The following is a 14,051-nucleotide window of genomic DNA, read 5'->3' on the forward strand; positions in this document are numbered from 1 at the left end:
TGGTGTCCTACCGGTGCTCTATTGAGAGCATCCTGACCTACTGCATCTGCTTGTGGTTCAGCAGCTGCACGGCCGCAGAAAGAAAGGCGCAAGAAAGGGTCGCAAAGACCACCCAGAAGATCATTGGATGCTCCCTCCGCTCCCTGGCTGACCTGTACAGCTCCCGCTATCTTAGGAAAGCACAGAGCATCCTGAAAGACCCATTCCACTGCCACCTAAAACTGCTACATTCGGGCAGACGCTATAGGGTGCTAAAAGCGGGCTAAAATACAATAAAAAACAGTTTTTACCCAAGAGCCATAGTAGCATTAAACAGGCCTGAGTGAGCACAATGTGTCCGTCATGTCCTCATGTGTCATGTCTTTTTATTTTTTCCGGACTATAATGTGTAATAATGTTATATGTGTATATATTAGGGGTGTAACGGTACGTGTATTTGTATTGAACCGTTTCGGTACGGGGGTGTACCGAACAAGTTTCTAAGCTAAGTCTTAAAAAACTGCCTTGCTTCTTCTGCCTCTGTCTCAGCACCCACCATTGTCCCACCTACACAACCATCTGATTGGTTACATACAAAGCCAATCAACAGTGCGTATTCAGAGCGGTAACAGCCAATCAGCAGTGCATATTCAGAGCGCATGTAGTCAATGCTTCAGCGTCGAGCAGTATAGTGTTTAGCATGTGAGCATAAAATAGCGTACTCTCCCAAAATTATGAAAAACACCTCCCAGTCACAACTACTACTAACATCACTATGAGCCTGTTGAACTTCTAGAAATGTAAACTGCTGTTTAGCTCGCTCGCAGTTCTGGCTTGAGGTGAAGGGTAATTAGCTTTTAGCGTAACGTTAGCTCATTTTGCTGTGTGTGTGTGTGCGTGCTTGTGTGTGTGTGTGTTAGGGGCAGCAAAGCCCTGTCTGTCTGTTATTTCACTTGAACTCCATGGTGTTCAGGGATGAATAGTCTCTCTTATTGTGCTATTTTTTCAACAATAGTTACATTAATCATTAGTAATGTAGCAGCCTAGTTTTGAATGGCAGGGTACCTGCTATCACATGTTGATAAAAATAACGTTTACATAATAAAAGTCAACTACAGGCTTCCCAAATGCTGTAATAAATTAAGCCTGATGAGTTGACTTGAAACTGTTTAATGTTGCACTTTTTATATGTAGAAGAAAAGTTTTGTTATTTTATTTATTCTAAGCAACAACTTGAGGCAGTTTAATGTGGATTAACGTGGGCAGAATTATTATAGTGTTCTCAATCTTCCAAACCCCGTTTCCATATGAGTTGGGGAATTGTGTTAGATGTAAATATAAACGGAATACAACTATTTGTAAATCCTTTTCCAACTCATTCAGTTGAATATGCTACAAAGACAACATATTTGATGTTCAAACTGATAAACATTTTTTTTTTTGCGCAAATAATCATTAACTTTAGAATTTGAAGCCAGCAACACGTGACAAAGTTGGGAAAGGTGTCAATAAATACTAATAAAGTTGAGGAATACTCATCAAACACTTATTTGGAACATCCCACGGGTGTGCAGGCTAATTGGAAACAGGTGGGGGCCATGATTGGGTATGAAAGCAGCTTTCAGGAAATGCTAAGTAATTCACAAACAAGGATGGGGCGAGGGTCACCAATTTTTAAGAAAATTGTCGAACAGTTTTAGAACAACATTTCTCAACAAGCTATTGCAAGGAATTTAGGGATTTTAAATGATAAATGATAAATGGGTTGTACTTGTATAGCGCTTTTCTACCTTCAAGGTACTCAAAGCGCTTTGACACTACTTCCACATTTACCCATTCACACACACATTCACACACTGATGGAGGGAGCTGCCATGCAAGGCGCCAACCAGTACCCATCAGGAGCAAGGGTGAAGTGTCTTGCTCAGGACACAACGGACGTGACGAGGTTGGTACTAGGTGGGAATTGAACCAGGGACGCTCGGGTTGCGCACGGCCACTCTCCCCACTGCGCCACGCCGTCCCATCTACCATCTACCATCTACCATCTACGATCCGTAAAATCATCAAAAGGTTCAGAGAATCTGGAGAAATCACTGCACGTAAGCGATGATATTACGATCCTTTGATCCCTCAGGCGGTACTGCATCAAAAACCGACATCAGTGTGTAAAGGATATCACCACATGGGCTCAGGAACACTTCATAAAACCACTGTCAGTAACTACAGTTGGTCGCTACATCTGTAAGTGCAAGAGTTAAAACTCTACTATGCAAAGCGAAAGCCATTTATCAACAACACCCAGGAACGCCGCCGGCTTTGCTCGGCCCGAGCTCATCTAAGATGGACTGATGCAAAGTGGAAAAGTGTTCTGTGGTCTGACGAGTCCACATTTCAAATTATATTTGGAAACTGTGGACGTGGTGTCCTCCGGAACAAAGAGGAAAATAACCCTCTGGGTTGTTCTAGGCGCAAAGTTAAAAAGCATCTGTGATGGTATGGGGGTGGATTAGTGCCCAAGGCATGAGTAACTTACACATCTGTGAAGGCAACATTAATGCTGAATGGTCCATACAGGTTTTGGAGCAACATATGTTGTCATCCAAGCAACGTTATCATGGACCCCCCTGCTTATTTACAACAGCGTGGCTTCGTAGTAAAATAGTGCTTTCCTGGTCCGCCTGCACTCCAGACATGTCTTCCATCGAAAATGTGTGGCGCATCATGAAGCGTAAAATACGACAACAAGGCCCCAAACTGTTGAACAACTTAAGCTGTACATCAAGCAAGAATGGTAAAGAATTCCACTTTCAAAGCTTCAACAATTAGTTTCCTAAGTTCCCAAACTTTTATTGAGTGTTGTTAAAAGAAAAGGTGATGTAACACAGTGGTGAACATGTCCTTTCCCAACTCCTTTAGCACGTGTTGCAGCCATGAAGTTCTAAGTTAATTATTATTTGCAAAAAAAAACTAAAGTTTATGAGTTTGAACATTAAATATGTTGTCTTTGTAGTGCATTAAATTGAATATGGGTTGAAAACAATTTGCAAATCCTTGTATTCCGTTTATTTCACATCCAACACAATTCCCCAACTCATATGGAAACGGGGTTTGTAAAAGGATAAAGCCATTGTTTACAAATTTGGTAAATAAATAACAAAAAAAATTATATTTTGTTGTTTTCTTATTGTACCGAAAATGAACCGAACTGTGACCTCTAAACCGAGATACGTACCCAAGGGAAATTTTTGTGTACCGTTACACCCCTAGTATATATGTGTGTGTGTGTATACATATATATAGATACATATCTTCTTTTTTACTATTTATATTACTAAATTATTGTGTATGCACCTTAGGAGATCTACTCCAATTTCGTTGTTCTTTAAACCTGTTCACTATAATAATGACAAATAAAACTATTCTATTCTATTCAGAGCGACTGATTTCTGGAGCGAGACAGTGTCATCGACCACACCACAAGTTAACATTTACTAAACAAAACTTTCAATTTGTAAATTAATATGTAAACTTTAATTGCTCGTAATCATCAGTGCTTCTCACCATTTCGTTGGCAAACGGCAAGCGGTGACCCACATTGTGGAGTTTTAAAAACAAAAATTTTGTATCTTATATTGAATGAAAATACAATGAAGTGGAGTTTGAATTTGAGGTACTGTAAAATGTGTACCAACACAAAAAAGTTTGAATGTCAGGAACAAAATGTTTTTTATACACAAACAAAAAGAACACACATTTTTTACTTATTTATCATGGGTACTATTTTGCTTGTTACACCAACAGCAGGGACAAGTTTTTTTAGTACATGTTATATCAGAGGAGTGGATCTGTTGCTGACACAAACAAAAAGTCTCATTAAAAATATTTAGATAAGGAAAAACCTCTCCAATTAAATTAATGGGCGCCTTGATTCTCTGAGTCAAGACCCATACAGTCACGTAGATGTTCTGAGAGCTTGCAAGTCCGTATTCGGGGAAGGATTACTAGTGAGCTGCAGCAGATAGTGAAACTAAAGTCGCAGCTCCATTTAGATGTTGTTTCTATGCTAGTTTTAGTTATTTGTCTTTATTTTGTTCTTATGGGCTGCACTTCCAGCTATGTAAGGGCATGATGCACAACGCGATTGAACATTAATCACGTTAATGAGGAGAATTACTTTTGTGACGGTGGAAGGAGATGGTCGCGCACACCTTCACACAAACGTAAAAAAACGCACACATTCACAGACACACTTGATCACAGTCAATAAAGGTGGATTGTTCCGTGCAGTATTATACTAAGCATTGTTGCCTCCTACAGTTTACTACTAACAGATTTTCCGCCATGTTTGATCGTGGAAGTATGTTAACAGCTGATCACCGTAATCGAACTCAAATTAATCGTGATCACGATCATATAATTGTCCAGCTCTAATTGGCACACACCACTATTGAATGCTAGTGACGATACAATTCGCCGTGCTTTTGTTGGTAGCATAACACTGGAGGCTCCAGGCATCACCACAAGAGAGCAGAGCAGAAAGGAGGCTCCTGGCAGAGAGCATGAACTAAAAGTGCCCACATTAGTACATCCGTAAATCTGTGATGTCACAAATGGCCCAAAGTTAAAAAAAAGACTGGAAAACAGCCTCCAGAGGCATCCAAAACGGTGTGCATGCTCACGCCCAAATGCATTAACCTTATGATTTGACGTTTTAGCATTGTTTAACACAGGAATCAAACATTGTAACATTTATAAATCAGAAAAGAGGAAATAATCAGAAGTCCTATTTATTTTTAATGTGTTAGTTTTTTTTAGTTCTTAGAATAATATTTAACTTATATTGAAGAAGAAATACTTTACTCGCTGATCCATTTAAGTGGTTTGCATTTTTTGTGGTGGTCCACACTAATAAAGTTTGACCGCCACAAAAACGTACCGAACTACCTGTTAAGAATTCTCCATGTTTATGCAGAAACCATTCATTTTAAAAGAGTCACTTATGCTTCTTGACTGTGCAGAAGTCATTGTCGATGTGAGCTTTCTAACACTTAAATAGATATATTTGACGCATTAATGGCCTCTCCTAAGCATGTGTGTGTGTGTGTTTTTCTTGATGTTCTGCCATCGTTACAGTCGGAAATAGGGATTTTTTTTACTTAGCAAATAACATCCGACTGCTTAACAAATAAGCTTTAATGGCTAACATGCACATGTTGATTTATAACTACAGTTTGACACTGTTTACATGCATGTGCATTTGCATACACTTAGTTAATTTATCTTGTACTTGTGTATTTTATTCTGTGTGCACTTTAAAGTCTCAAATAAGAGACTAACAGTCAACATTATCGGTCGCCATGTTCATAGACACATTATAACTGGACTCGTCCTTATTTAAAAAAGCAAATATTGACAGATGCACATGCGTCAAGGCCAGCTATAAAAATAAGCTGTTACCTCTGGGATGATCAGCATAGTCAGGTCTTTGGATGTCACTGGGTACAGGCCGCAAAGGTGTCTAGATCAGGGACCAAGGAGAACAGGTTATTTAATATGTTTTTCTCATTGTAGTTGTGCTTAGACTGGAAAAACATCCATCCATCCATCCATTTCCTACCGCTTATTCCCTTTGGGGTTGAGGGGGCGCTGGTGCCTATCTCAGGTATAATCGGGCGAACAGAATTTTTACTACAATATTTACTACAAAGCAATTTTTGTTTTGGTTTGTCTTTTCTTCTTCCTCACACACTTTAGAACATTTTAGAAGTTCAGTTTGCCCTCTAACATACAATTTTTTCTGTGAATTGTGTCCAAGTGTAGCAGCCAGACAATCCGGGAGCATTGTTGTCAGAGTAAAGACAATGCATACACGTCTGAAACAGTTTTTACATCAAAGTTCAACAGAAGGACTACATCAATGTTTATTTATGTGTTTCTAAACATAAAAATTAAGATATCATATACAACAGAACAAAGAAAAATATGTTGACTTTGGGGGACATTAGTAGCTCACAAACTTTGAGGTGATTGTAGGATAGAAAACATGCAAATGGTAAACTTACGAGTGGGTAGTGAGGACGAAGTTGTCCTGTAAAGCGGTAGCCAGGCCATGGGTCGGTGCTGACGTCTTTCTCCACACAGTTTTTAGGCGCAATCTGGTTCTTTTCTTCTTCTGATAAAAAACACAACAGTCAGGTAAACATTTATCACCTAGAATCTCCTTGCCTTTTGCAAAGCAAACACTGGTTTACCAAACTGCGTAATCCACGTTTTCACCAAATTTGGTTAATCCTATTTTGCATTTATTGGTGGATTGAGTTAAATTAGGTAGTTACGGATGGGAATTTATGAGAACTTTATGGTTCCGATTCCACTTTTGAGTCTGTTTACGATTTGGTTCTTTATCGGTTGTTTTATACTTAACAAAAAAAAAAAGGCGGATGATTAATTTTGTTTAGTTTAAAAGGTAAAATTACCTTACAAAGCCTACAGCCTACAGGGAAGTCTTAAAAGTCACATATGTAACAGTGGAAAAAAATATATATTTTGAAAATACAAATAGTAAATAAATATTCTTCTGTAGAATTTAACAACACTAATCGTATGCAGAAATTACACAGTAAAATAACATTTAGTAACACGTGATAAGTCAAGTCTTCCGATGAATATGGCTTACAGCTTATAAAAATTTAGAATTGAAAATGTCAGATAATGAGGATTAAAAAAACTGTAGGTTCCAATCATTAAAATTGTAATAAAGGCTTGACATATCTCTTTGCAAATAATGAGTTTTTATCACATTAGCTTCACATTTAAAGTTGATTTGCTGACACAAATTAACTTTGACACTAAATTCAATTTTTTGTTTGTTTTACCTGTATAATAAAAACGACCGAGTGAACAGCTGGTTGGAGGAATTCATGTAACTTTCGTCTGACTACAATTGAATATTCACCCACCAAAAAAAGGAGTGGCGACTGTGGCAAATGGTTTCAAGCTTTTGACCACATCAAGTGGCAGAGGTGAAATGGAGCTATACTGCTAGCTGTGTAGCCAGTCACAATCTGTCTCTCGATTTGTTCATATAAATAAGAAGGCATTCATTGAAATTTAACAAATAGTGCCAACATTATAGGTCGTGTTTTGTTAGTGACTATTTTATTCACGACAAATGACTGCTGCTGCTGCCTGGTATGGGATTGATGCGGTTAAAAAACACAACATTCATTTATAGTTATTGCATTCTATATGTTCAAATGTTTTAGCATATTGCCCATATGTCATCTTGGTGAAATAGCAGCATTGCTATTATTACAAGTAGCGCTGTAAAGACTCAAGCGTTTCTGCAGCCATGGATGCCATGTTGCGGTCACTACGTACGTTGCGTAATGACATCATCTCCGCCCGCTGGAAACGTTTGAAAAAATGGCAAGCGATTCAAAGGAAATGACAACTTTAAAACATACCGACTTAGCTACGGCACCTGGCAGCCATCTTGGTATAGACGATCACAGCCCCTCCTTCACGAATGTTGGTGCGTGCGCAACAGCAGCAGACGGTACGGGAAAAAAACGGGAAAAAAAAACCGTCTCCCTCACTGTGTCTGTGCATGGCGGCCATCTTTGAAATGGTTTGCAGCGCAGCGGTTCTTTGAAAGCTGATAGAATCAAAACCGTAGCATTAATTAAAACTCATCAAATTTTAATCAGAAGGGTTCAATCTCTCTCCTGTGGTAGTTTGAGGCCGACACGACAAACGTGCTCGGAGGAGATAGTTTGAAAAAAGGTGACCGGTTTTTACAAAACTTTTGTTTTGAAGGGGGAATTGCAAACTTCCTGTTGATTTTTGCTGGGGGTTGTCAATATATGAAATGTAGGTGAGATGTAAGTGTAAGTGAGAACTACATAGAGGTTTTTGTTTCATGCATCTACGACATTCCTACTGGAAGTTACAGGCAGTTTTGTCTGTTTTCTTCCTAAGAGCAGTTTTGTCTGTGTTTGTCTGTGTTTTGGGGTTAGGTTTTTTTGATTATATCGCAATTTTCGCCAGTCCTGATGTGTGTGTCCAGTTTGGTGAGTTTTGAAACATGTTAAGGGAATCAAATTACAGCTGAAAGAGGCAAAGGTGAGTGTTTTTACAAAACTTTTGTTTTGAAGGGGGAATTGCAAACTTCCTGTTGATTTTTGCTGAAAGATGTCAGTGTAAGAAATTTAGGTCAAAGTGAGACCTACATAGAGGTTTTTGTTTGTCGCTACGACCCCAATGTTGGCCAGTCCTGATGTGTGTGTCAAATTTGGTGAGTTTTGAAGCATGTTAAGGGGGTCAAATTACAGCTCAAAGCTGCGGAATAATAATAAAGAAAGAATAAAAACCTAGAAATTAAATAGGGTCCTCTGTCCCAAAGGGACATTCGGTCCCTAATTAGAGATCCATTATAAATTGTGTCAAACCACTTATTTAAAATGTTTTACACTCAAATTTGTGTAATCTATTAAAGAAGCCCTATTACAAAAAAACAACTTTTCCAACCTATTGGTACTTGCTTTCGTGTATTTGGGATCTGCTTCAGTCCCAAAAATTTGAAATCCAACCAAGGAGGCATAGTGGAGATATTTATAAAATAATCTTACCTTCCTCAACTTCATTGCACAACTGTGACATTTTTCTTCACCGGTGACATCAGCAGATTATTCATACAGTATATGGTGGTAATTTACCCAAGGATTTTTGCGTAAATCTCACATTTTTATTTATTTAAGAGCGTTTGTAGTCCCCCCATCAGCAAGCTCATGGTACGACCCAAAAAAGGGAAATGCTTTGTAATTGGTTGTATAAACCAACACAGGTCACTACAAACACCTCCAGTTTAATCTGAAGAACTAAAAAGTGACTGGTTATGCGACAATTTGCCTTCAACTGGGAAGAAGTATCTGTGTGTGCCAACGACTTCTAAGATTCCTGCTTCACAAACCTGAAGGTTTAGAGGTGGGGGGAAATAATGAATTTTTAGATGCATCGCAATTCCGACATGGAAGATTATAGAATCGATTATTACCGTATTTTTTTGGGACTATAAATCACAGTTTTTTTCATAGTTTGGCCAGGGGTGCGACTTATACTCAGGAGCGACTTATGTGGGAAGTTAACACATTACCGTAAAATATCAAATAATATTATTTAGCTCATTCACGTAAGAGAATAGACATAACAGATTTCATGGGATTTAGCGATTAGGAGTGACAGATTGTTTGGTAAACGTATAACATGTTCTATATGTTATAGTTATTTGAATGACTCTTACCATAATATGTTACGTTAACATACCAGGCACATTCTCAGTTTGTTATTTATGCGTCATATAACATACACTTATTCAGCCTGTTGTTCACTATTCTTTATTTATTTTAAATTGCCTTTGAAATGTCTATTCTTGGTGTTGAATTTTATCAAATACATTTCCCCCAAAAACGCGACTCCAGTGAGACTTACATGTGTTTTTTTTCCTTCTTTATTATGCATTTTGGCAGGTGCGACTTATACTCCGGAGCGACTCATACTCCGAAAAATTCAGTAAACGTCAATAAACCAATTATTTATTTTAAATAAAGTAATGCAGACAATTGGTTGACTGCAGCAAACAATCTCACAGAGAGATCCGACCAGCTCCTTTATTATCAGGCACTAGTTTTGCACACATTTTCATTAATTTAATAAAAGTGGGAACTGTTTTTTTATTATCTAAATGAAATGTTTTTACAGTTGTGATAAATGCTTACTTAGTGAAATGATAAGAAATGTAAAATTGCACCAATATACATAAATTAAAGATGCATCAATAATACATTTTTAATTGGATCGTGGCTCCTGAATTGTAATCATAATCGGATCGTTAGGTGCCCAAAGGTTCCCACATCTAGGCATTATAAGGAAGAATTTTTCGAAAATATAATTCCAATGGTGCAGTCAGTGCCTCCTTTTTATGGGGATCGAGGAGACTATGAAACCGTAAGTACTAAAAGTAGATTGGCAATGTTTGAATGATACGTTAGCAATGTCAGCTCTATTTGTGGTGTAGTTTATAGCCTAGCCTTCTAATTTAGGACATCTTCACCAACCTCTGGAATGATTTTCCTAAAATCTATTTTTAAGGATAAGACAGACATGATACGACCCACATGTATATATATGTGCATGTATGTATATATATATATAAATAAATCAATCAATCAATCAATGTTTACTTATATAGCCCTAAATCACTAGTGTCTCAAAGGGCTGCAAAAACCACTACGACATCCTCGGTAGGCCCACATAAGGGCAAGGAAAACTCACACCCAGTGGGACGTCGGTGACAATGATGACTCTGAGAACCTTGGAGAGGAGGAAAGCAATGGATGTCGAGCGGGTCTAACATGATACTGTGAAAGTTCAATCCATAATGGATCCAACACAGTCGCAAGAGTCCAGTCCAAAGCGGATTCAACACAGCAGCGAGAGTCCCGTTCACAGCGGAGCCAGCAGGAAAACATCCCAAGCGGAGGCGGACCAGCAGCGCAGAGATGTCCCCAGCCGATACACAGGCGAGCAGTACATGGCCACCGGATCGGACCGGACCCCCTCCATAAGGGAGAGTGGGACATAGGAGAAAAAGAAAAGAAACGGCAGATCAACTGGTCCAAAAAGGGAGTCTATTTAAAGGCTAGAGTATACAAATTAGTTTTAAGGTGAGACTTAAATGCTTCTACTGAGGTGGCATCTCGAACTTTTACCGGGAGGGCATTCCAGAGTACTGGAGCCCGAAATGAAAACGCTCTATAGCCCACAGACTTTTTTTGGGCTTTGGGAATCACTAATAAGCCGGAGTCCTTTGAACGCAGATTTCTTGCCGGGACATATGGTACAATACAATCGGCAAGATAGGATGGAGCTAGGCCGTGTAGTATTTTATACGTAAGTAGTAAAACCTTAAAGTCACATCTTAAGTGCACAGGAAGCCAGTGCAGGTGAGCCAGTACAGGCGTAATATGATCAAACTTTCTTGTTCTTGTCAAAAGTCTAGCAGCCGCATTTTGTACCAACTGTAATCTTTTAATGCTAGACATGGGGAGACCCGAAAATAGTACGTTACAGTAATCGAGACGAGACGTAACAAACGCATGGATAATGATCTCAGCGTCTTTAGTGGACAGAATGGAGCGAATTTTAGCGATATTACGGAGATGAAAGAAGGCCGTTTTAGTAACGCTTTTAATGTGTGACTCAAAGGAGAGAGTCGGGTCGAAGATAACACCCAGATTCTTTACCGTGTCGCCTTGTTTAATTGTTTGGTTGTCAAATGTTAGAGTTGTATCATTAAATAGAGGTCGGTGTCTAGCAGGACCGATAATCAGCATTTCCGTTTTTTTGGCGTTGAGTTGCAAAAAGTTAGCGGACATCCATTGTTTAATTTCATTAAGACACGATTCCAGCTGACTACAATATATATAAATATGACTGGATGATAAAATCTGTCGCAGCTCAAAAGTTGAATATATTTAGAATAAGAAATGTTCCTTGCGGGAAGCTTCTCTCTCAAACTACAAATATGGCCACCGGGCGGGGACGAAAGTTCAGTCAGTTGTCTATCTTAACAAGTCCAATGATCAAAACTGCTTGTTTTGGGCAGCCAAAATGTGGCCTGAAGATATATGTCTTTACAGCAAAATATTGACCAAATAACCATCAGTACATGTAACGTAGACCAAAAGGAAGTGCTTTAAAAATAGAAAAAAATATATAATAGGTTCCCTTTAAGAGGCATGGTAATCAAGAAATCGCAATGCATACAGTAACCTTTCATACTTACTTGCTTTTTTGTGAAGCAACTTGTGAGAGACCCAGCTTCCTTTGAAACATTCCTGGAGAGAACATAAGAGAAAAAGTGCAATTGCTATTGATCAACAGTCTTAATCATATCAAAAACATTATATTGATCGACATGATTAGCCTTAATAAGAATAACTTTCATAATTCACTGTAATTTCAAAGTAGCCAGACAAGTGCTGTAAATAACGGTTCTACCTATGTGGATGCTTATTTTTTATACAGTGCTCTAAAGTGGAAAACGCTGCTTATTGTAGCACTGCTGTTTTTTTTTCCGACTTGTGGATGTCTTTTTGGCTGTATCGCACATTATTTTTGGGCTAACACCTTATTCAGGACAATGATGTTTATAAATTAATGGCTGGATATAAAAGGGTTCAGTTTGAAAATACTGAACTCTTCAACACTGAATTTAGTTAAATACAAACCCCGTTTCCATATGAGTTGGGAAATTGTGTTGGATGTAAATATAAACAGAATACAATGATTTGCAAATCATTTTCAACCTATATTCAGTTGAATGCACTACAAAGACAACATATTTGATGTTCAACTCACAAACTTTTTTTTTTTTTGGCAAATAATAATTAACTTAGAATTTCATGGCTGCAACACGTGCCAAAGTAGTAGGGAAAGGGCATGTTCACCACTGTGTTACATCACCTTTTCTTTTAAAAACACTTAATAAACGTTTGGGAACTGAGGAAACTAATTGTTGAAACTTTGAAAGTAGAATTATTTCCCATTCTTGTTTTATGTAGAGCTTCAGTCGTTCAACAGTCCGGGGTCTCCGCTGTCGTATTTTACGCTTCACAGTGCGCCACAAATTTTCGATGGGAGACAGGTCTGCACTGCAGGCGGGCCAGGAAAGTACCCGCACTCTCTTTTTACGAAGCAACGCTGTTGAAACACGTGCTGAATGTGGCTTGGCATTGTCTTGCTGAAATAAGCAGGGGCGTCCATGAAAAAGACGCTGCTTGGATGGCAGCATATGATGTTCCAAAACCTGTATGTACCTTTCAGCATTAATGGTGCCTTCACAGATGTGTAAATTACCCCCATACCATCACAGATGCTGGCTTTTGAACTTTGCGTCGATAACAGTCTGGATGGCTCGCGTCCCCTTTGGTCCGGATGACACGATGTTGAATATTTCCAAAAACAATTTGAAATGTGGACTCGTCAGACCACAGAAAACTTTTCCACTTTGCATCAGTCCATCTTAGAATATCTCGGGCCCAGAGAAGCAGACGGCGTTTCTGGATGTTGTAGATATATGGCTTTCGCTTTGCATAGAAGAGCAAAGCTGAAAGCACAGCAGCTTGTTAAGACTTTAGCTTAGGCGGCTTCGTGTGGAAACTCGTTCGGTATACCTCCGCACCGAACCGAAACCCTCGTACCGAAACAGTTCAATACAAATACAGTTACACCCCCAATATATCGTGTATCGCAATATGGCCTAAAAATTTCGAGGTATTAAAGAAAGACCATATCGCCCAGCCCTACATACATAGTGTACATACACATATTCATACATGTATATACATACATCAGTGTTTCCCACAGGTCAGGGATCTATTTGTGGTGGTGTGGTCGGGCGGCGGGGAGGGGATGGGTGGCATCGGCGATGACCAAGAAGAACGCGGAGTTGTAATATAATTACAACACTTTATGTACATATTTATATAATATTTACATATTTATATAATATGTAACTACAAGATCCATTCACAGACAGAGTCCCAATGCTTTTGTGAGCGGTCGAGCGAGTCAAAAGCCAGAAAAAATAAAAATAAAATTATCTGTGGCGGCCGTAATTCTTTCGTGGCAAGCCGCCACAAATAAATGAATGTGTGGGAAACCCTGTACATACATAAATATATATACATTCATACATACAAATATATATACAGGGCTGGGCGATATGGCCTTTAATATCTCGATATTTTTAGGCCATTGTGCGATATACGTATACATATACATACATATATATATATATACATATACATACATATATATATATATATAAATATATATACATATATATGTATGTATGTATGTATGTATGTATTAGGGATGTAACGGTACGTGTATTTGTATTGAACCGTTTCGGTACGGGGTCTTTCGGTTCGGTGCAGAGGAATACCGAACGAGTTCAACACGTACATATGAAGTAGCTGCCTATCCTAAAGTCTTAACAAGCCGCT

The 14,051-nt window shown here is 38.6% G+C and overlaps 1 protein-coding gene across 1 annotated transcript in view; it reads right to left on the reverse strand.

The window, feature by feature from the left end:
• The window catches only part of metap1 (methionyl aminopeptidase 1), a 90,867-nt gene that overhangs the window by 60,565 nt on the left and 16,251 nt on the right, over positions 1–14,051 (reverse strand). The window contains exons 2-4 of the mRNA XM_061895050.1: positions 11,828–11,879; positions 6,045–6,154; positions 5,440–5,500 (exon numbers count right to left, since the gene is read on the reverse strand). Coding sequence (XP_061751034.1) covers positions 5,440–5,500; positions 6,045–6,154; positions 11,828–11,879 — 223 coding nt within the window. The remainder of the gene's footprint in view (positions 1–5,439; positions 5,501–6,044; positions 6,155–11,827; positions 11,880–14,051) is intronic.

This window comes from Nerophis ophidion, linkage group LG03 (genome assembly GCF_033978795.1).
Source record: "Nerophis ophidion isolate RoL-2023_Sa linkage group LG03, RoL_Noph_v1.0, whole genome shotgun sequence".
Lineage (NCBI taxonomy): Eukaryota > Metazoa > Chordata > Actinopteri > Syngnathiformes > Syngnathidae > Nerophis > Nerophis ophidion.